The 25,000-nt window shown below is 44.5% G+C and overlaps 1 protein-coding gene across 1 annotated transcript in view; it reads left to right on the forward strand.

Annotated features, from left to right (window-relative positions):
* Positions 1-10,421, forward strand: part of LOC311356763 (spondin-1-like) — a gene marked incomplete at both ends in the record, with an annotated part of 48,691 nt that extends 38,270 nt beyond the window's left edge. Inside the window, 9 exons of the mRNA XM_084476617.1 lie at positions 60-261; positions 2,435-2,575; positions 4,827-4,902; positions 5,403-5,585; positions 6,858-7,028; positions 7,763-7,930; positions 8,982-9,146; positions 9,886-10,158; positions 10,258-10,421. Coding sequence (XP_084332743.1) covers positions 60-261; positions 2,435-2,575; positions 4,827-4,902; positions 5,403-5,585; positions 6,858-7,028; positions 7,763-7,930; positions 8,982-9,146; positions 9,886-10,158; positions 10,258-10,421 — 1,543 coding nt within the window. The remainder of the gene's footprint in view (positions 1-59; positions 262-2,434; positions 2,576-4,826; positions 4,903-5,402; positions 5,586-6,857; positions 7,029-7,762; positions 7,931-8,981; positions 9,147-9,885; positions 10,159-10,257) is intronic.
* Between the last annotated feature and the right edge of the window lie 14,579 nt (positions 10,422-25,000).

The raw sequence follows: 25,000 nt of genomic DNA on the forward strand, positions 1-25,000 counted from the left end.
CGCTCTCCCCAGTCTCCTGTATCTTTCAGTCACAGCTCCTCCCCCTTCCTGTCCCACAGGAGAGCGGCGCCGTCGGCAGAGTTCTCGGTGGATCGGACCCGGCACCTCATGTCCTTCCTCACCATGATGGGGCCCAGCCCGGACTGGAACGTGGGCCTGTCCGCCGAGGACCTCTGCACCAAAGAGTGCGGCTGGGTCCAGAGGGTGGTCCAGGACCTGATCCCCTGGGACGCGGGCACTGACAGCGGGGTCAGCTACGAGGTGGGCGTCGCACATTTCATGGAGCGTTCCCCCCAGTTCACGCGAGTCCTGACAATTAACATGACATCTTTTTTCGTTACGGTCAATGACTACTCAGGACTCGCGTGAACGGGGAACACACACACACACACACACAGCAGTGTCGCCCGTGCGTGGCATGTTTTTTCTCTGCTTTGCATAAGTAAGGGTTGTCATTGACTGTTTGCTGAACCCAAACGAAAAAAAGATGTGTTAATTGTAATAGATGGTGTCGGATTAGATCAAAACTCACCTCATGTGAGAACGTGTGTTTGTGTGTGTCTGTGTGTGTGTGTGTGTGTGTGTGTGTGTGTGTGTGTGTGTGTGTGTGTGTGTGTGTTCTGTCTGTGTGCGTGTGTCTGTATGTGGTTGTATGTGTGTGTGATTGTGCCTGCCTGCGTGTGCCTACGTGTGTCTGTGTGTGTCTATAAGTGTGTGTGTAAGTGTGTGACTGTGTGTGTGTGTGTGGGTGGGTGGGTGGGTGGGTGTGTGTGTGTGTGTGTGTGTGTGTGTGTGTGTGTGTGTGTCTATTTGTGTGTGTGTGTGTGTGTGTGTGTCAATGTGTGTCTGTGTGTCTGTCTGTGTGTGTGTGTGTGTGTTCTGTCTGTGTGCGTGTGTCTGTATGTGGTTGTATGTGTGTGTGATTGCGCCTGCCCCTGCTACTAATGCCTCAGAGGGAAGGATGACATTTGCAGATAGCAGTATTCTATGTGCAGTACACAAGGAGCATTCGCACCCGGCCACGGCACCAGTTATCTATCACCCTCTCCTCCTCTGCACCCGCCCATCGCTCTCCGCTCCGTCCACATTGACCTTCTCACCCGCCCCCCCCTCCACCCCACGCAGCCTCTCCCCTTAACCCTCACCCCTGTCCCTGTCCCTGTCTCCGCACTCCCTCCTTAGCACGACCCACACACCCCACTGTAGCCAACACACCACCCCAACCATCCCCACCACCCCCCCCCCCCCCCCCTCCTCCTCCCTCTCCGGTGTCACCGTGTATCCTGGCTCTGTGGACAAGCACAGGCAGTCACACGGTACCTCACCCCTTCTCTTACCTCTCCCCTCTCTCACCTCAGCCCTCACCCTCCCCTTACCTCCAGCTGAGGACTTCTGTCTTCCAAAGGCTCCGGCCAGCAGTGATGAATGAGGTTGTGTGTGTGTATGTGTGTGTGTCTGTGTGTCTGTGTGTGTGTGTCTGGGTGTGTTTGTCTGTGTGTGTGTGTGTCTGTGTGTGTGTGTGTGTGTGTGTGATTTAAAATCATATAACTTGGCTGATCCCCAGGGAATGACAGATAAACCCTATTATGCGTCCTTGCTTGTTTTGGCTGGCCCTAATTTATGTCAAACACACTCACACACACACACACACACACACACACAAACCAACACACAAACCCACACAGGAACACAAACGCACGCACCTATACATAACATCTATACACACATGCACACACATGCGCATGCGCACATCTCAACACACACACACACACACACACACACACACACACCGAAACACACACACACACCTGAGCACACACTCACACACACACACATCCCCCTAAGCACACACACAAACACACACATCCCTGAGCACACACAAACACACATCCCCTTAAGCACACACAGCCACACACACACACACACACACACACACACACACACACGCTTAAACACAAAAATACACACAGAGGCTGGCTGCGTGGTTCTCAGCAGGAGGTTGAATGGATGGCTTGTGCCGTTGTCCTCCAGACAGCCCCTGGCTGTGGAACCTCTATCAGCTCCCGCCCCGCTCCCCCCCCGCCCCGCCCCCCCCTCCCCCACTGGAAGACCTTTGCTGTTGACTAATAGAGGCGACCTGCCCACCCACCACAAACTGTCCCTGCTCGCCCAGCACTCCCCCACATCAAAGTGGCCCAGCTCTCATGACTTTGTGCCTCGTCCTTTGTGCTACTTTGTCCTTTTGTGTTGCTTTTTTGCGGACGACTTTGGCTTGAACTTTTTTTCGAAATCGTACTCGTATCATTTTTCCGGGGGGAAAAGGCGTTTGTTGTTGACATCAAACACGTAAGGAGGTGGTTGGTTGATGGTGTGCCTTCTCTGCTCTTTTTTGTTTCTTTTTTTCCCTTCTCTTCCCCCTCTCCCTCATCTTCAGTCCCCTAACAAGCTCACCCAGGCCCCGGAGAAGATCCGTCCCCTCACCAGCCTGGACCATCCGCAGAGCCCGTTCTACGACCCCGAGGGCGGAGCCATCGTTCCCGTGGCCCGCGTGGTGGTGGAGCGCATCGCCCGGAAGGTCTGCCCGCCTCCACCGCCCGCCTCCACCGCCTCCTCCTCTGTGTATTCCCCTCACGTCCCCGGCCGGTGTTTATGTTCGCATCACTCTGGTGTCAAAGCGCTGACTTACGGCTCTGTACGCTGGAGCAGTAAACAAGCGGAGTGGGCCTGCGGAGCTTTCGCTCTGAATGGAAACCACACAATGTGTGGTTTCCATTTTTTGAAAGAGCAAAAAGCACTCCGATGTAAGTAGGGGTTGCGTTTGATTGGTCGGTTTGTCGATTAGTCGATCGACTAAAGATGAATCAAAACTCATTTTAATAATCAATTAATGGGTTTAGATATGATCAATTTATTGATTGAGTAGAACTTACAAACACTTGTTGCTTAACGTTGCGGTTCGATGCTGGATCCTTATAAAAGGAATAGTTTAGTTTTTCTTGGGTGCTTGTCAGATGAAGTAAGAACATTTAAGACGTCACTTTGGACTCTGTGGTAACAATGCAATGGTATTTGCTGTAATTTATTACATTTTACAGACTGAAAAAAGTGGTTGTTCGATAGAATAGACTATCGTGACAATTGTTAGTAGCAGCTCTAGATGTTTCTTGGATGAATTTTGGATAATTTGTCAGGGATATTTTTGTGCAGAGCCGAGTCTGCATGTCATCATGTCAACATGCTACCAAGATGGCTCAGAAAGTTATTGTACCCGAGAAACACACAAAGAGGGAAAGGTATGAGGATGGATGAGGAGAGCGCAGGAAGACAATATCCTGGTCCGAGACCTACTATCTGCACAGGTCAGCCCAAATGGCAATGCACTCAAAATAGTTTCTTCCCTTTCGCCCCACCCCCCCTTAAGTGCCGGGCTTTCAAATACCTACCCAGTTAGTAATTTAAAAAACAGAAGAAACTTTGCCATCAGCCGCTCCTTCTGCCTCTTTTGTCTTCATTCTGCTCCAGCCGACCCCAGCATCCCATCCACCTCCTCCTCGTCCTCCTTAAAATGGAAGAGGCGTGCCATTGCACAGCCTGTCTCTTAGATGTTGCTCTCTCTCTCTCTCTTCCCTCCGCTGCCTGGCCACGGCAGCAGTGAATTCTCCCTCCCACTATGTGCTCTCCCTCCCACGCGGCTCTTATCTCCCTCGTCTCCTTTGTTGGAGTGGCTGTGTGTGTGTTTTTGAATATTTTTTTTCACCCTCTACGCGCCCTGAAGCACCTGGGCACGTCTATCTTCAACCGGTGAACTCTTAAGCTGTGCTCTGTTGGCCCTCCCCTTTGCCCCTCCACCCCGACCTGCACCCTCATCCCTCCTTATTTGCGCGTCTGCGTGGTTAAAAGTACATTAACAGCCCCGCCTAACTGGAATTGCTCTATGGGTCCACTGGTCCACTGGTCGGCCGTTGAACGCTCCAAAGCAGGCGTAAACAGACAGCACTCACCGGACCTCATCTCTGATGCCCCATTGTAATCTCTCCCTTCACCGTCGGATCGATGAACACATACTGTAGATTACTGATAGTTGTGCCCCCTCTAGAGGAGGTATGGTGGATGGTTACACGGGCTGCAGCAGAGGAGGTGGGACTCGAACGGTAACGGTAGTCTGTCCGTCCCATACAGTGGTAATGGCACTTAGACCAAATCAATGGATTGAATAAAAGCCCACCCAAGACAGTAATTACGGACACTCTGCTGCGCTAAGATAGCGAGTGGATGCATCACAGCTGTTCCTTGTGGTCCTCAGCCTCTCTCTCAGTCTTCCTTCCTCCAGAGATTGCCCGGAGGAGCAGAACGCAAACACATTTCCATTCCCCCACTGTGTATAAATATAGTATACACACATAGGAACCATTATGAATGGCTATTTCAGAGTTTCAGTGAAACAAAACAATAAGGAAAGTGCTACTTACTCTTTGTAGGGAACAAAAAAATTTATATTATGCTGCTACACAGGCTGTGCTTCTATATGGTATACTGTAGTAATATTGTTTATTTGAAGGACGGTGTTGTTTTGTACATGCAGCTAAGGCTCACCTGGGATAAAATATAGAATACATATTGCTGAGTTGTTTCTATAGATATTAATTAAAGATTCTACCTCTCTCTCTCTCTCTCTCTCTCTCTCTCTCTCTCTCTCTCTCTCTCTCTCTCTCTCTCTCTCTCTCTCTCTCTCTCTCTCTCTCTTGCGCTCTCGCTTTCTCGCTCTCTTAAAAGCTATGGGTACATTTGCAACATCAGGCTGTGTGTGTGTGTGTGTGTTTCTCCAGGGCGAGCAGTGCAACATTGTACCGGATAATGTGGACGACATTGTGGCAGATATTGCCCAGGAGGAGAAAGAAGAAGGTCTGAATAACTGGTCCTTCCTCAGCCCTCTTCCACTCGCACTCTATTCATCCGCCCCCCTAGTCACTCCAGCTCTTATCCTTTCATCTCTGGCTGATTCATTCTCGCTCAGTTTTTTTCTTAAACCTTACAACAACCACAGTTTCCAACAGCCACGTACAATACTTAATCACTTTCCCTCTCTATCTCTCTCTCTCTCACGCTCTGTTTTCTGAAACGCTCCGAACTTCATATTTGACGACAGCAATGTTCAAACATCAATCTCTCGCTCGCTCTCCCTCTCTGTCTTTTTTCTTAAACTTTACGAAAATCGTATTTGATGACAAAAAATGAATCCCTCTCTCTGTCTCTCGCTCTCTTTGTCGCTCTCTTGCCCTCTCTCTCTCTCTCCCGCTCATATCTCTCCCTCTCTCTCTCTCCCCCCCCCCCCCCCACTCTCTCTCTCTCCACCCTCTCTTTCTCTCTCGCTCATATCTCTCAACCTCGTCCGCCCCCGGCAGACGACACCCCGGAGACGTGCATCTACTCCAACTGGTCTCCGTGGTCGGCCTGCAGCTCGGCCACCTGTGAGAAGGGCAAGCGAATGAGGCAGAGGATGCTGAAGGCCCAGCTGGACCTCAGTGTGCCCTGCCCACACACCCAGGACTTTGAGCCCTGCATGGGGCCGGGCTGCAGCGACGAGGGTGAGGACCGGGCGGGGTGATCTGGGAAGTTGTCAATCATGTTCATAACAATCATGTTCATGTCTTTTGTAATGACATAACATCGTCAGGGCAATTTCTTTTCTGTCACAATGTCAAGGATAATTATCACTGTCACTGTTGATGGAGGAACTGCCCTTGGTGTGAACAGATTTTTTATTTGATCTAGTTATACAAGCTAGAATCCAAAAGGGTTGTAGGATCTATAGACATGTTTCTTGTGTAAGCAGGGCTAAAGTCTCTATGTTCTGGGTTTCAGGAGCACTCGCTGCTATTTTTCTGATTTTAACAGCCAAATCTCTATTCTCTGTTTGAGTGGTTGTTGCATTTGTTAGCATTTCAGAGTTAATGTTTTGATTAATTAGCTGACACTCTTAAAGGTCAGAACTCTTTTCAAAATGAATGTTGGTGTCAGGAAAACAGACTGCACCCATTGCTCATTTGTATATCAAGCACGTCTAAAGCTACTGGCATGGCAGTTTGAAACAATCAAACTTAACATTTTATTATGGTCTATGCACACAATCCCTCATGAATTCAGTACCAAACAATATTCCTTACTTACTTTATCTATAGAGAAATGTCATGTGACTGGCAGTTGTGTTGTGGATGTTGTTGTATGTACCATATAAAATGTTCAGCAGTAGCAATAATCAATAATCCTTACAAATACATGAGACAGGGAAAGGTCTCACAGTAACATTTCATGTTTAGTTGCCCTTTACAAAGCTCTATAAATACATTTTATGTCATTCTATTTCATAGAAGATTATATGAATAGGAATACTATCATTGAAAACTGTAAACAATGATGCGTCTAATACTCAAAACAACAATACAAATAAATGCTGAAATAACCAACCCATTAACAGGTTTACAGGTTTACTATTTACCATCACGTCATCTAACCCTTACATTTTTATCGTGGAAAAGTGACTAACAACAAATCTTAGACACATGTCAGCAATGAGCATGGGTGAGGTATCTGGGTCCCAGTTTGTCAGACATCACACAACTATCATTATATTGGCTTGGCAATTTATTCTGGCCCTTTTTTTACGTATTTTATGTATTTTCTCTATAAAATGCTATTTAGCATTCATTTTAGACACATTTCATTAAGCTAGGGGCTAGGCATCTTGCTCAAGGAAGCTTACAGGTAAGACTCAGGGGAATGGGGGTTCAACTTCCAACCCGTGGGTTTTTCGGATGGGAGACTCAGACTCATACCACCGACCCCCTCTTCTCCCCCAGACGCGTCCACCTGCATGATGTCCGAGTGGATCACCTGGTCTCCGTGCAGCGTCTCCTGTGGTAAGGGCGTGCGTTCCCGGGAGCGCTACGTCAAGCAGTTCCCCGACAACGGCTCCGCCTGCTCCATGCCCACGGAGGAGACCGACAGCTGTGTTGTCAACCACGAATGCGGTGAGTTCTTCCAACTTTAACCCGCCCCACTGGTACTGACCCTCTGGTCCATTGATTATCTGGCAAAACTCTTTTTACGCAATGATAATTGGGTCTGCAGTTTTTAGTAGGGACCAGTGAATATAGAGTGGTGAGGGTGTTTGTTTTTAACAGCTGATTAAAGTGGCTTTAGTAAGGGCCAGGGTATAAAGAGTGGTGAGGGTGTTCGATTTTAACAGCTGATCACAGTGACTTTAGTAAGGGCCAGGGTATAAAGAGTGGTGAGGGTGTTCGATTTTAACAGCTGATCACAGTGGCTTTAGTAAGGGCCAGGGTATAAAGAGTGGTGAGGGTGTTTGGCTCCAAGGCGAAAGGATCTGGGTTCGAACCACAATGTCTGCAGTCATACATGTAGGCATCCTAAAACAAGGTACATTACACATACTCATTAATGACATATCTCAAATGCTTAATGAATAAATGCTAAAGAGTAGTTGTACACAGAACACACCTAGATAAGAAAACAAGGGGTAAAATCAATTACTAAAATTAATGAAAAGAGTTGAATGCTGAAATAGTTCAGGTCAGTTAAAGACATGCAAACAACCGCTACTTGATTACCTGGTTTGGAATCCTCATATAGTAACCTCCTACTCGAAATGAGCCGTACATAAATACCCAAAACAGAGCAGGACTTCCAGCTATCCTTCTTACCCCTCACGCCCCCCCCCCCCCCCCCCACCCCATCCTCCCAGGCCCCAGCAGTTGCCTGGTTACCGAGTGGGGCGAGTGGGACGCCTGCAGCGCGACATGTGGCCTGGGGATGAAGAGGAGGGAGCGCATGGTGAAAATGCCCCCCGCTGATGGATCTATCTGCAGCACAGAGGTGCTGGAGGTGGAGAAGTGCATGATGCCAGAATGCCGTGAGTGATGACATCGTCACCAGCCACCCCCACAGCCCCTCCATCCTTCTGATGATGAAACACGCTCACCTCACTCTAGCTGGTTAGCCAAATAGGTGGCTCTAGTGGGGGGGGGGGGGGGGGTTAGTTGGTCCCTCCGGATCAAATTATCTCCTGGTTCGAGGTCTACCTAGTGTAGAGTAATATCCCCTACCTGCTCATTCATTTCATGGTAGCACTTTACCATAAGGGTACATTAATTAACCATTCATTAAAGGTGACATATTATACCACCAGGTGTGAGTGTGATTAGCCGTTACAAGCCGTTTACGTTTACAGCACACCTGGTGGTATAATATGTCATCTTTAACATTAGTTAATGCAGTAATAATCATTATTATATAGCATTAGCCTAACCTTGAAATTAGGGTTAGGATTAAGGTTAGGGGGTTGAACCTAATCTTAACCCTATTAAATAATGTTTAAAATGAATACCTTAGTTAACATGAACACCATTACCTTCGTTGACATCAAATTCAACACAACTTATTAATTCCACTGAGGGCAATTCGTTACGAGCAGCTTGTACACAGAGAACCACAGTCACATACCACAACATGAACACCGTTAGTAAATGATTATTCGATTCTTAATTAATTGTTAATTAAATGTTAGTTAATGCTTATTACTGTGTGCACTCATGTTAACTAAGGGATCCTTAATGTGTTACAAATTCCATTGATAAATAACTGAATTGCTTCTATTAAAGCTTCTGCTTAATGACTAAATATAGACTTGTGTCACATCACATTAGTCTTGTGATACCAGGATCTAGAAGGTGGTTCATCACATGGGCCAGCCTCAGCCTTTGCTTTGTGCGGACCCCTGCAAATTCTCAAACTATCAGAATCTCGACTGCATAATTTCTGGCAGCTTGGGACTGCGTTCTCACTGTCCCCTGATCTTTCCCGTCTGATCTTATTGTAAGATTGATCAGGGTGATGTCTATGAGGCTGGTCTAAGCACTACACGCCACACACACAGTTGAATGAGGCTGATGCTGTCTGCGCAGACACCATCCCCTGCATGCTGACTCCGTGGTCCGACTGGAGCGATTGCAGCGTGACGTGTGGGAAGGGCCTGCGGACGCGGCAACGCGCGCTCAAGTCCCCCGTGGAGCTGGGCGAGTGCACGGAGGACCTGGAGCAGGTGGAGAAGTGCATGCTCCCCGAATGCCGTAAGTCACACTTGTGAAAACGTGTACATGATGGTCGCAATGAGCTGCAGTGTCATGATGGTCACAGTGAGCTGTGGCGTCATGCTGATCACAATCAGCTGTGGTGCCATGAGGTGCACAATGATTAAAATGAGCCGTTGTGCCATGATGATCACAATGAACTGCGGCGCCATAATGGTCACATTGAGCTGTGGTGTCATGATGATCATGATGATCACAATGATCACAGTGAGCTGGGTTGTCATGATGATCACAATGAACTGTGGTGTTATGACGATCACAAATGAGCGATAGATTCATGATGATCACAGTGAGCGGTGGATTCATGATGATCACATTGAGCTGCATTGAGTTCAATTCCCATCCAGTGCATAAAACACAAATACTGTATTTCTATTGTAACACTTTTGCCCTGTATGCACAAGAGATCAATTCAACAGAGTATATCTCGATGCTAGAGTGTGTCTAGAAACTCTGAGCTCACAACCGTCTCAGCCTCTTTAGTGTGGGAAGTTTAGGAGAGATCGATTGCTGTCTATATGTCTCTTACAACTGTTCCCCCCTGTTAGTACAGAGAATATGTCTCCCTTTGCCTCACAATCTCAAACCCTTTTCAATTCACGATGAGAAGAGATTGAAAGCACTTGTGTAAACAAGGCCAATGAAAACATTGTTACAAGGTCAAAGTAATGAAAGCAAGGGGATCAACCCACCTCCCTCTTCCTCCCCCACCACACAGCCACAGACTGCCTGTTGACCGACTGGACCGAGTGGTCCGACTGCAACAAGTCCTGCGGCAAGGGCCACATGATCCGCAACCGCGTGGTGAAGCTGGAGCCCCAGTTCGGCGGGGACCCCTGCCCCGAGACCGTCCAGAGGAAGAAGTGCAAGGTGAGGAAGTGCAGCCGTGGCCAGGGCAGCCCGGAGGAGAAGAAGAGACGCAAGGAGCAGCGGGAGAAGAGAAGGAGCAAGCAGGCGGGAGGCCATGAGGAGGTCACCGCAGAGCACCCAGGTCTGGAGCTTTCAAAAACTCTCCTCCACTATCTGAAGTCAAAAACACAGTTTCTAACAGTTTTACTCCCCCTCTTTTTCCCTTGATGTCTGTTACCAGGATGTAAAATGAGGCCGTGGTCCAGTTGGACGGACTGTACCAAGCTGTGTGGCGGGGGGATCCAGGAGCGCTTGATGACAGCAAAGCGGAGGTTCAGGAGTGCCCAGCTTCCCAGCTGCAAGGACAGGAAGGAGATCAGGGCGTGCAACGTGCACCCCTGTTAGGAGCACAGAAATGGGGGTGAGGGGTGGAACTACGGAGGTACACAAAAGGGGCCCGGGGAAGGAATAGTGTGTGGCACAGTGTCACCCGGTGATCCAATGCACTCAGTTAAGGGCTGATATGGCACACTGTTGAATCAGTATTGGGTTTGAATCCAGTGTGGATCTTGGAAATGCAAAGATTGGTGTTCATTGGTGCATTTTCTGAAAATGTTTGAAAACAGTGGTTCAGTGTTTGTTGCAGTTTGTTGGAATTGCCAACAGAGTTGAAGTGAAAACCATAACTACAGGAAGGGGCAAAGTAAATGATCCAGTGAGACCAGGATTCAAACCATATTGATACTATTGTTGTACATTTAGACATGCTCTATCACACGCACACACACACACACACACACACACACACACACACGCACACGCACACGCACACACGCACGTGCACGCGCACACATACTCACGCATGCACACACACACACACACACACACACACACACAAACAAACAAGATTCCTTTTCAAAATTACTGTAAACTTGTTGTGGTATAATAAACATTGAATAATGCTGATTATGAAATATAAGTTAATTAAATAAGATAGTACTGTTATACCCTGTGGTAATCTTCTGTCTGTCGTGTATGTTCCAAAACAGAAAGCACAGCCATTCCAGTATTTTATAAGCCTTCAAAGTAACTTCCTTTCCAGGAGACTAAAGGGCCCTCATGACTTTTTACCTAGTTATTTGACTGTACATGTAAATGCACCACGGTGGAAACGTTATGATTTCAAAGCATTCTTAAAGGAGTTTGTTATTTTTGGTGTGAATTTTTTGATAAGAATGACTCCTCGGATTCTTACCAAAGTCATGTGTAGATGTTTTCTAGATGTTTCCCCTGTCCTTATCTTTACTCTTTCCCTCTTAACATATTAATATTTTTGAATATTATCACCTTTACAATAAAAGTAAATGTGACATCTTGTCAATCGGATGCGTCCTGTTTTGTGAGATGTGCTGCATATTTTCTGCCACTAGATAGAGGTAGTGAATCTAAAAGGGAAACGTAGTATAGGTTGTTCAGATTATACAGTATGTAGGCCTCTATGTTGTTTTGCATCAGACTCAGTTCTGACCAGGCCCATTTTCTTGGGCATCTGTAACAAATTAAAAAATAAGTCAAGTCAACTCAAGTAATGCAGAAATACAATATCATTTGCAATATGTTATTACTGAGGTATTCCACAATAATCTCTCTGCAGAATAACCACAGGGGGGCAGTAAAGGCATGACGCATGTTCATTTTATGTAGGCTACTCTATCGTTCAACTAGCTTTTATTTCAAGCGCCAACGAATTACGTCATTTATTCTCCTAAACAAAATGAGTTTACACCAGATCTTTTTTTTAACAAGTTCCCACAATCATTATTTGGGATTTAATTTACATTTATGCGTTAATTTAGATGAATGTACAGCGGTAACTCAAAGCTAATTGGGATAGGGATAAGAAGACAACGCCATTGAATCGCACTAACTGGCACACAGTGGGAATGTATCCTGCTGTTTTACCCAGCAGGTAGTTTGGGGCATAGGGGTGAAGCACCCCCATTACCACGCCATTGTTTCCATGCCAACCACCCGAGGGAAGCCTACACACTTCACAGACATTGGCAACTGCTTTTATCAATGTAGCAATCAAACTCGCACAGTGGCACGTGAAGTAACCCGTACCAGGAGGAGTGAGCCCAGTATGATGCTTCTCCCGGGTTAGCTGTCAGAATGTCATTGCATTACTGTGGTATCATGAATTAGCAAGATATACATGAAAGAGTACTGTCTTAAAAAGGAGAAACAATTTAATCATGAGGCTGAAAATTCTGTAATTGCATTTTTATCTCGGCAATCTCGATTGAAAGGTCACTCTGTTATCTACGGTGATGTTTTTTTGTTTTTTTTTTAATCTAAAGCAATGGTTGAACAATGGCTAACTACAAATGAAGGTTTAACAGACAAACACAATTAATTGGATGACTCATATCAGGCGCAACTAATGGGGAAATGAAACCGTGCTCATACTGCACAACACCAAGAGAGGGGTATAGCTGTTGGGATTGCTCTGTCAAAAGTCCTGAATGAGTTTGTGCTCTTCACAGGATTAGTTCACCAGGTTCTGCGGTCCCCTTTCCCCACCGGGTAGCTGCTGGGACTGTGGGGATTGAATGTTGTCCACAGGCTGGAACGTGATGAATTTAGAAAAAAACAACCTGATGGTCTGACTCGAGAGTGGGGGCATTAAAGTCTGATATGAAGGCCCTGCACAAATCTCGGAAGGCAATGGAACCGCACTGAATTCATTTTCTTGAAGATAGTTGGACCAATGGAACACAGAGTATACATTTGCAGAAAGGTGTTGAACGGTCGGCAGTCAGCTTGCAGGACTAGAGTGAATATTCGGCACGGAAAGCCCTGTGAATTGGCAGGCGTGGATGAGTTGGGAAGGAATTGCGTTCTGCTGGCCATATATCCTGGAGGGGGGAGAGAGAGAGAGACATAATGGAACCACATGGGGTGTCTGCCTAGCTTGACAATAATGATGAAGAGCCCCTGTAGATGGACATTTGTACATTGTTGCTGTTGTTTTTCTTGGTGCGATGAGAGGTGTGATTGGCACCTGGTGGAAGACGAAGATGATGACCAGCGTTACAATGCACGAGGGGACACTTGCAAGCCTGCACACCTGCTTGGCGATCCATTACCAAGCAGGCACAGGTTTGGCACTAAGGTGAAGGTTGTACCCTCGGGAAGCACTGATCGAGGGGGTGATGGGTAGAAGGAAGCCATTTGGTAGACATGGTGTTCAGCATACTGCATGTTGGGGGGTTTCCTGTGGGATTGGACAGCTGGGAGTGATGACACAATCAGGACCACCATTCACCGATGTCCATTTGTTCCAGGCGACACGGTTGGATATGCAAATATCCGACTATGCCGATCAATTGAGCCTCGGAGATGGGCCCAGAGGCAGAAGTCATTAGGGAAGGGTTGGTTCTCAACTTAGGTGATCTACAATCAATGCAAGGTCAGAGTCACACTGTATTTCCCTCCAGACCAATACAACAGATGATCCAGCCAGGTAGGCCAGGCCAGCATTGGTGTTCTTCTCCATGGCCTTGGGTCTCAAATCCAGAGAGGGAATTCAAGTATTGTCAAGCTTCAGGCCTCTGTCCCCCTGCTGCCGAGTCCTTCTTATCATTCAACTTCAGACTGTGAGTGTAATGCTGGTGCAGACAGGTGTTGGACTCAAAGGCATGACTCGTGACGACAGGCCGGTAGAATCAGAAAGAGTTGTCTTTACTGGAGGCAATGGTTAGGAAAACGGGGAAGCAGTAACAGTCAGGGCAAAGGTACAAAAAGGCAAGGTGAAAGAAGAGTGGAGGGGTCGAGAGGATATTCGATAGAGCACTGGGAAAAAAAATGCTTGGGCGCTAGACACGGAGGAAACTAAGACGAACTGGCACAGGAGGAGGGAATCACACTGACTAAATACACTAGGAGGGAAGAGGTAATGAGGGACAGGTGAAAACAATCAACCCGACGGGGAACGATCACAGGCGGGAAACCCAGGGGCATGGAGTGACGTATCTGGAATGAGAGGGAGAGCGAGTGATGCAGAGTAACAGAAAACAATGACAGAATGAAGGAAACAAATACTACTTAACTTAAGGAGCAGGGCGAGATGTGACGCTGAGATCAAGAAAAAGGATTTAGGGTGACGAAATGGCTTTTCCCGACAGGTAAGCCATGAGTATTAAAAACCATGAGAAGTTGACTTCTCATGGTAACAGAGCCACAATAAAAGCAGCATTTCTTCCTTTTATGTCAGACTTTTACTCATATGGACGTATGACAGTATATACATATAACAGTGTAGGCTCCTCCTCTGAGCTCAGCAGCTCTTCATGGAGCCATGGGCAGGCTGGGCAACACTTACAGATAAGCTAGGCGGAGATGAAGAAGTGATCACAGAAATACAACATGGCTTATAACCAGATGGTGAAACTTGTCCTCCTAATCCGTGCCACATGGAAGGCATTCAGACGTTTGGCGTATAGGGCAAAGTCCAACCTCAAGAGAGAGACACAGCAATATGTAAAACAATGAAAACCGAACCAGGCTGTGACAGCAGTCAACAGCTGGTAGATCTCTAGATAATTAATAGCTGTACACGTTTGGCAAGGCAGCATAGTTAGGAATAATGAACTCATTCTGCCTTGTGTGGTTTGTTGATGTTTCTTTTGATGTTGTGTGTTTTGAAAGCCCGATGCTGAAGGCAAATGTTAAAAGGACACAAACACAGAGACTCAGCAAAGGACTCAGGAGGTTGATCACCATTTCAATATGTTACAATTAAAGAGAACAAGGAGTACATAGACACAGAGGAAGCCAGAAGTCATTTGTAGGGCTTACATAGACACATCATGTATGTAAATAGAACATAGAAGATAGAAGATAGAACATGGAAATAACATTTAAATACTTTATTTATAGAAATACAAATCAAGAAGCAATGACAAGAATGTAGGAGACTTGACAAAACAATGACCCGTGATAATATATTAAATAGTAAATGTTTAAGTTGACAGGACACCTGTGATTCGCATTTAATCATCATGAAGTCAATGAATGATGGCTTGCTCATAGATTTTACAAAATAAAAAATGACTTTACCTTTATCATCTGTTATTTTACATATGTCCCTAACTAATTGTTGAGCAATGACAGCATTACAATTGTGCAATTATTAATATAAATGACTAGACAAATTAAATGCAAACTGCATGGAAATGCAATGCTTAGCCAATATCATAATAAAGCAGTTTAAAGCCCTGATATTGATGCTTGTAATGCATGAGAGAGCCCACAAATAACCCACAAGCAGACAAATCAATACGATGGCTGTGCCTGCAAAGACTCTTCAACACAAATTACTTTACTATGACTTGAGAGCTGATCTAGGTGCAGTATATAGAATACACATACAGAATGTCATTTTATTCTTAATCTCTTAATGTATTTCTGTTTCTGTCAATTCTGTCAAATGTTTGTATTTTTCTCGATGAAATATGGCATGGTTTCTTTCATATTTTCTCTTGTTTTTTGAAACAGTGTTACTTACTATTGTAACATGTTTCATGTGACTCACTGGGTTCACAAAGCTAATCGTCAGCATTCACCATGAGGCTTCTGACAACCCCTCCGTTTTACTCACAGGAACTTCACCGTGGATGAGCAATATAGGCTTTTAGACCCAATCTGATCACACCAACAGTGAAAGCCCTATTCAGCACGATGCTAAGAGCAACATCATCAGCTACAAAGCCTTCTCCCCACGAGGCCTCTTCAAAGTGTATGATAGTCAAGTATGCTTTCATCTTAAATCACCTCTTCTAGTTGACTTATCTTTTTTCCTCTAATCATCCTTTCATTTATTTGGTTCCTCTATTGATGTAACTCGTAGGTGCTGGGAGAGAATAGGAATAGCCCCCTATTCCAATGAATGCACAGATGTTATTCCATCGTTGTTGGGGAAACCCATTTCCTGGGAATTCACCAAGAAGTAATCTGAAATTGACTGGCATTCCAGCGTTGAACCAGATGCTTGCTGTGCTGATTCGGTTGCTGCTGCCTTATTTGTTTTGTTTCATTGAATTGAGAGAAAGGGGAGGTGGACATGATTAAAGGAACATGTGTTTATAGTAGATTATACTAGTTCCCCGTACAATTGCCCTTAATATCCCAAATTTAAAAAAAGAAACTGTCTCTCACACTATAGTGTTGAACAACGTCCCATCTTCCCTTTATTACACGTTTGTAAAAATAGCCATATAGCTTTCTGTTATATGGCTATAGTTACCACAGTCTCCTTCTGACAAGCAGACTTGGTAACTTTTTAGGCTAGGAACATTATGATTTTGATTCATTCCTACATTTTCTACTAGCTGTCAATGGAGACAGAGAGAGAGCGCTAGAGAGAGAGCACACGAGAGAGCACGAGAGAGAGCATGTGAGAGAGTGTGTGAGAGAGAGAATGTGAGAACGAGAGAGAGAGAGGGGTGGGGGAGGGAGAGAGAAAGAGAGCAAGAGAGAGAGAAAGAGAGAGAGAGAGAGGGGGGGGGGCTGGGGGAGGGAGAGAAAGAGAGAGGGAGAGAGCGCTTAACTGAAAGAGAGAGCTTGAGGTGTTGGAATTCAGTTTTAGATATCCATTGTTACCATGACAACGTGGCTTTCCCAATAACGAGGGCTGCTAGCCCATACCTCACCCATTTCAAAAGGTGGTTGAACGGTTTTCCTGCTAGTTTAGTCCTGGAGATGGAGTCAACCGCTGCCATTGCTTTGTTACCAGACACTGGAGCACTCCTCACTGGAGCAAAACAGCTAGCAGCTGCTTGCATTCAACGTATGCTCCAACGGGTTAAGTCACATCATAATCCATTGATTCTCACCGAAGACGGGGTGAACTGACACATTTACATCATGGAAGGAGATCATTTCAAATCATTTGTGTGGGATTTTGCATTTATGGAAAATAATATGTTTATCTTTAGAACTGGGTCGTATATTGTAGTCTGTCTGTCCATGTTTACAGATTCCACCTAATTAAATGTGTGTACACACACAAACACATGTACATACATGTACACGCACACACACACACACACACACACACACACACACACACACACACACACACACACAGACGTATACACAATGGTACTGTAGATATGGTGTCATGCTGAATCAGATGCCACCACCACACATCCATCTGGCCTCTCCCAATGTTCCAGACCCGTCTTCCAGAGAATGCAACACAACTTGTTGTGCAGTGTAATGGTTCTGTGAAAATGATCTGAAGAGAACAGTATTTTGTGATCGATTTTAGAAAACCAGAAACACAACAGGACAAATTTGCTTTGTTGAGCATCCAGAGCCATTGCTAAGCTTTTGGGGGCCCTACGCACAGATTGTTGGGGGGGCGGGGGTTGGGGGGCCGGAGGGGGGGGGGGGGGACTGTGCTGATAAAGGGTGCTCCGCCTCCGATGCGAAATAGCAACGGTGGACCTGTTCGTAATTCATTTATATATTTTGAAAATTGTAATGTAATAATTATCAACCTTAATTTTGGGGACCCCCCCAGGTACTTGGGGCCCTACGCACTCTGAGTACTCTGCGTATGGGGAGCGGCGGCGCTGTGAGCATCTGTCAGGCTCTCTGTCACAAGGAGAATACAAGTACAAACAAACATACAAATTGTAAAATGAACCAATAACATGTCACCGACTGCCAGTACATTATATTCAGTTTGACATTTGACCCGTAATGTTTAACCATCAACTGAGAGGTCCACGTTATTGTCCTTTTTCTCCATTATCTCACTTAGATAGATAGATAGATAGATAGATCCTTTAATAATCCTTTACAGGAAATTACAGTGTCACAACAGCGTGGACAGACATAACAAACACACATTCCCTCATATGCTAAAATACTTAAATACTACAATAATAAATACTAAATACTATAAGGTGCAAAGTTAATTTTGTGCATTGTAAAACCGTATGGCAGCTGGTATACAGGACTTCCTGTACCGCTCCGTTTTGCATATTGGTGCAATTAGTCTCTGGCTAAAGGTGCTGTTCTTGATCACCTTCAGGGCGTGGAGTGGGTGAGTGGGGTTAGACATTATTGAGGCCAGTTTGTTGAGGATTCTGGCCTCTGCCACCTGCTGGACCTTTAGCTGCTCAGCCCCGACCACTGAGCTGGCCTTCCTGATCAGCTTGTCCAGTCTCTTTTTGTCCGCTGTGCAGGCGCCTTCTCCCCAACATGCCACAGCAAAAAACAGAGCACTGGCCACCACTGTGTGGTAGACAGTGCACAGTAGGGGTTGGCAGATGTTAAATGACCTTAGTCTCCTCAAGAAAAAGAGTCGACTTTGTCCCTTCTTGTACACCGCTTCCATATGACTTTTCCAGTCCAGCTCACTGTCGAGCTGCACACCAAGGTACCTGTGGTTGGCGACCATCTCCACCATAGTGCCCCCGATGCTGATTGGTGTTGGTTGAGTCCTCCTCCTTCCCCTCCTGAAATCCACAACTATCTCCTTTGTCTTTGTGGTGTTGAGATGGAGATTATTGTGTGTACTCCACTCCACAAAATTGTCTATGGTGTCTCTGTACTCCTCCTCATTTCCCCCTTTAATGAGGCCAACAACAGCTGTGTCGTCTGAATATTTTTGCAAGAAGCAGCTTTTAGTGTTGTATTTGTAATCCGCTGTATAGATGGTGAACAGGAATGGAGCCAGAACAGTTCCTTGTGGAGCCCCTGTGCTGCTGAGGATGGTGCATGAAATATTGTTCTGTAGGCGCACATACTGTGGTCTGAGATAAAGGTAGTCCAAACACCACAGTACCAGTAATGGATCCACCTTCATCATCTCCATCTTCTCCCCTAGCAGACGTGGCTGGATGGTATTAAAGGCAGATGAGAAGTCAAAGAATGTTATCCTTAAAGATGCATCAGGGGTGTCCAGATGTGTGTATGCCCTCTGCAGCATGTAAATGAGGGCATCATCAACACTAATGTTAGGCTGATATGCAAACTGTAAAGGGTCCATTTGCGTAGACACACTAGTGCAGAGGGAGGAGAGGACAAGTCTCTCAAATGTCTTCATGATATGTGAAGTGAGAGCTACTGGTCTGTAATCATTGTGGTTTGTGGGATGGGTCTTCTTTGGGACAGGTACTAGGCAAGATGTTTTCCACAGCCTTGGGACCTTCTGTAGGCGCAAGCTCAGGTTGAACAGGTGTGTAAGAATACCACACAACTCTGAAGAGCAAGTCTTCAGTAGCCTTGGGCTGATGTCATCGGGCCCCACTGCTTTCCCTGGCTTCAGCCTGTACAGCATCATCTTAACCTGGGCAGTATGGAAAGTCATAGGTGGGGTTGCTGGTGGAGTAGGAGGTGAGAAGAGAGGACTCTGTGCAGGTAACATCTCAGGAGTGTTGGAGAGAGGGAGGGGAGGTGGTGAGTAAGCAGCATTGGTCAGCAGACCAGGTAGGGGCGGTAGTGGTGGTGTGGGGCAGTCAAATCTGTTGAAAAATCTGTTCAGATCATCGGCCAGACTCAGTTCACCATCAGGCAGTGTACTGCCCTTCTGCTTCATGCCCGTGATCTTTCGCATTCCAGCCCATACCTGCTTCACTCCATCCTGCTGCAACTGTTGTTCCAGTTTGAGCCTTGAACAGACATTAAAAAGCAGGGGACCCTCATCAGGCAATGTAATGACGTTATTACCGTAACATAGAGCAGAGTCATCAGGCCTATGATGGAGTTCCGTGTAGGTGGCTTGGCGGCCACACTCATCATTAACAATGTAAGCTACCGTGCAATGTGTGGAGAAAGCTGATTTAATTCCATTCAGACAGGGTTAACAGATCATATTGTAGACTATTTGCGGCTGCTTTGATACTTAACCGCTTCTTGCTCTTAATACACTGCTGTTGGGCTTCATCACTAGTTTAATGAATAATTAAAAATAAGATTATGTCAGAGTTATTTTTACGAATGTGGGATATTTTTGTCAATATATATTTTTAAACATTTTATCTCTTTGAATTCATATTACTATTACTGTCCGGTACTTCTGCTGTGACACCCACATATTACTTGTCTGGGATTAATAAAGAATGCAAACACAAGCACTTTATGAGTCATACTGTTGCCTACTATTGTGATCTTAGAACATACAAGCTGTCTTTATCTCTCTTCCTGGTCTCTTACCCCTCCATCAGTTAGGATCATAATTGGAACATTAATTAAACAACATAAGGAATTATCTCTTGCTTGAGTGTATATCTGCCACTAAGCTGTTCCTCTCTTCTGGTCATCCATCATCTAACAAAATCTAAGAAAGTGCAAACCAGTTACAGTACATGATTGTGCAACCTGATGTACCAAAATAGCTAAAGAAAGATAAACAAAGTCTAAATAAAAAATAGGGCATTTTCATAATGTGGTCTGACAGTTATAATTATCTTGTCAGTGGCAAAAACTAGCACTTTTAGAGCAAGTACATTGATTGAATGCCATTGTTGCGTCAGTTACTTTGCATCCAAAAACAGAATGTAAAGACTTGTACTTGGACTATATTCTAAAGAAAAATAAAAAATAAATAAAAAAAATAAAATAAAATAAAATAAACTAGTACTTGAGCCATATTTACTTGCATCTTTCAAACACAGACTGCAAGACTATAAAACAGGGGTATCCAACACCACGGTGCCCCCGGACAACTTAAATCTGAAGCTAGCTGCAGGGTTTACCAACAAAATAAAGAAAAACATGGCGGAAAAGAGAAAGAAAACATAATTTTACAATGATTGGGAGGAAGAGTTCTTTTTCGCAAGTTTGTATGTCTTATTTGCGGGGCGACTGCTGTAACGGCCAAGCGGCACAGTGTGGAGCGACACTTCATTACCTGTCACAATAGCCTCCAGGCTAACTACCCACCTGGCAGTGCCCTACAGGCAGAAAAGGCCAGTGAGTCAAGTAGCACTTTGCACGACTCAGTACCCTTGAAGTAGCTCTTGGGTTCAAAAGGTTGGTGAGCCCTGTTATAAAATCTATTTTAAACCTTCTGGTTTTGTTCTAAAACAAAGGCAAAAGCAATTGTAGTGTAGGTATATCTCTTTTTGCGTGCTCTGTTGTCTTAACCTTATATGTGACTTGGTCACATCAAAATTCATTGGAACAGTTTACACATTACATTTGGATGTGGATAAGGTACTCAGTACTAATCCAACACTTATCGTATGCTTTTGAGACAATTCATTTGTAAAATAATAATTGTTTTACAGATTTCCTCCAATTTAGATTGACAGTGGCCTCCAAAACTACACTTCACACAGCATTGCGATGGATAGTTGGATATATTTTACTTTGACTGTTGCATTGTCCAAATGCATTATTGGAAAGTTATTGTCTTGGAGAAGTACATATGAGTTTGAGAAATGTCAGGGTACCCTGAACTAAGATAGTGACCCGGGAATCCTGAGAGAATGGCATGTTTGAGGCATCATAACTCGGCAATAAAATGAGCAACCAAAAAAAAAGCTAAACTGTTTTGGACAGCTGGGGATACTTTGAGTTGTGATGGCAACGCAGAAGCAGGCAATCTCAGGCAAATAACACTAGAACAGACATTTATTCCATGTTCACAATTCACATTTTTCTATTTCAGGCATTTCTTTTTGACTTTGACAACAAAATTTGACTACATTTTTCCACAAGCCATGACACACCCATTGCAACATGGTGGACAACAAGATGGCACCAATTTTTTTTCTAAATTTTAGTTCTTCTCAGTAAGGGTTAGGAAGCAATTTTAAACATTCTTTGTTTGAAAGGGTTGCAAGTAGAAATGAAAAGTTTATATTTGAATGACTTCAACATCTATGCAATTAGGAGCATGAGCATGATAGATAGATAGATAGATCCTTTAATAATCCTTTACAGGAAATTACAGTGTCACAACAGCGTGGACAGACATAACAAACACACATTCCCTCATATGCTAAAATACTTAAATACTACAATAATAAATACTAAATACTATAAGGTGCAAAGTTAATTTTGTGCATTGTAAAACCGTATGGCAACCGTATGATTAAAGACTATGTGTATAAAAATGTACTGTAAAAAATCTGATGACTTCAAATCTCTGATTTGTCATCAGAGATTAGGTAATACTGGCTTCTCCGACAACAATACTGCCAGTTTCATTCTTATTTCAACTTTGAATGTTTGTTTTAGTTTTGGCCTGAGCGCTAAGTTTTACTATTCTTAGAGTAGCCCAGGTTGCCAGATATATAAAACCAATTGAAACACAAACACAGCAATCTGCAACCATGGAATCAAGCAAACAAACCGGATCAACTGAGATTGTACTAGATTTACCCGACCTAAAAAGCCTCGTCCTCCTCCTTCGAAAAAGGACCAGAGCCATGCTAAAAGAGGGTCAAGTTAAATCTCAGAGTTGCATTTGAAAGACGTAGACAGCTTAGAATCCAGAAGGATTTCAAGACAGATGCCACTAGCCGGGTTCATCATTTGCAAGCAATAAATAATTAGCAAACTTCTACATTAGCTGATCAACTTGCAGTGTAGGAATAGTTGCTTATCATTTTCAAAATATAACAATTATGCCCGTCTCAAAATATAATGTTGCGCTCAGCTCATCATGCAAGATTTCTGTTTGGCAGTTTGTGAAATCATTTTGATAATTTTCCATGTAGAAATAATTTAATAAAAAGTGTCAGAATTAAGGGTATGCTTGATTTCGTGCCGGAAATGCCCAGTGCCGGCACATTCTGTATGGCTTCTTAAGTGTGTACTAAAACAAATCAGCTGCGTTTAACGTTTAATATAGTGACCATAAAGCTAAAGTGATTCATAAAATGTGTTTAACTCTCTTGATCATGTTGCAATTGGGCATTTTAACAATAGACACAAACAGCTCGGGATTCCTGGAACTACGTATTAGTATTTCACTCGTCATTTTCAGTTGTTTGTGTGTATGTAAATGTATGTTGGTTGCCTTGAAACGTAACACGTGTCATTTTCAGAGGAACACGCGGAACAATGTCCTAGAACATACAAAGGCCTAGTGAGCTTCAATTTTTAACGGTAATGGAAACAAATTGCGTGCGAAAATGGACTTCTTCAACATGGAACGTATAAAGGAAGACGTTGTTTATGAAGTGTCACCTCCAAAGGCATGGCACAGATACCAGCAAATCTAACGAAAGATTAATTCATTCTGGCAATTATGTTTTGAAAATGAAAAAAGCCCAGGCGTGTTCTGTAAGAGCAAAACGCCCTGCAGGTGAAACAACTCTAAGAGGTCTTCGTCCTCGCATCTACCTCCGGAACCAAAGCCCTTGCTGTGGTTGCGATGTTGTGCTGTCCTGCTGGAGGGCCTGTGTGTTGTTATGAAACAGCTCTTTTTGAAGTTGTGTGGGGAACAGAAAGCCCTGTTGACGGGTTCCAGCCCTTTGCCTCAGAATGAGAACAGACAGCCATAACTGGTGATCGGAGGTGCTGGCCCCACTGTTACCAAGGCAACAGGCCGTGGAATCATCATGGAGTGAGTGTGTGAGTGTGTGCGTGCGTGTGTGTGTGTGTGTGTGTGTGTGTGTGTGTGTGTGTGTGTGTGTGTGTGTGTGTGTGGCGCGGCTGGGGGGAGGGGACGGCATCACGTGAGGCTGTAGTGTTAATCTTGCTGTGTTTTTATTTTTTTGACTTAGTAATGTGGTGCTCGCTTCTAGCTTGAGTTGGCTGTCCTCCTAAAAGATATATCCTTTAAATGACTTCCGTGGTTTTACAGATGACTATTAAGACTGTGGACTCAGTATCTCAATGCCTTAGATGGACAGTTGAATTAAAAAAGATAAGCCCAAAAAAAATCTATGGGAATGGGATTCTCTGTTAAATGTGCCATTGAAGACACATAGTGTTTCGTTTTTTTTGTGTCAGCAAATCCTCACTGTAACCATCCCTGTGTTGAACATTATAATAATCTCCTATTAAATCGCATGGAAAGGAAATACCGTAGTAATAACATACATTTATCATTGGTGTGTCCTGCAAGCCATTAGCAGGAAACACAATAAAATCCATGCTAGGATAAACCTTTGCTGTACACATGTACATATAAATAATGAGTATATTCTTTGAATGTATAATATCTTCTCTAATTGCATCGTTAATCCAACCACTGGGCTTGCGTAGTCCTGTTCTTGAAGTAGGATGTGTTTACAGTAGCATTTCGCACCCTTTTTTGGACACATTTCTTGTGTACATTCCCATACACAATTTTATTTAATGCTGTATAACTAACACAAAAGAAGTGTTGCAAAACATGAGCCACATCAAATGGTTTATTTATTAAATTGTGTGTCAATAGTTTTTATTGCACCACACACATTTATGCAAGCACCCCCCCCCCACACACACACACACACACACACACACACACACACATAGACACACACACACACACACACACACACACACACACACACACACACACACACACCACACACACACACACACACGCACACGCACATGGACAACACACAGAGAGCATTCAGAAACAAACATTGGTGCACACATACAGAGACACCAGATATATTCTCATGGGCCCACTTACAAAGCTATCTCAGTCTGAAGCAATAAACCCACAACTGGTTTGGGAATTGGTCAAGGGAGACGAAAGGCTAGTTAATGTACTACTCACACTGGTAACCACTCTTAGCATCTCACTATCCCCATGCTGTTAAAACAACCCTGCATGGGTAAATGCCATCGCACATGATAGTCTCCACCACAACTTGAAACAGTCTATTATTGTTATTATCATCATGTTTATTACCGTGTGTGTGCGTGTGTGTGTGTGTGTGTGTGTGTGTGTGTGTGTGTGTGTGTGTGTGTGTGTGTGTGTGTTTGTGTATGTGATGATTTAATGCAATTGTATC

This window comes from Micromesistius poutassou (assembly GCF_964030765.1).
Source record: "Micromesistius poutassou genome assembly, chromosome: 12".
NCBI classification, from domain to species: domain Eukaryota; kingdom Metazoa; phylum Chordata; class Actinopteri; order Gadiformes; family Gadidae; genus Micromesistius; species Micromesistius poutassou.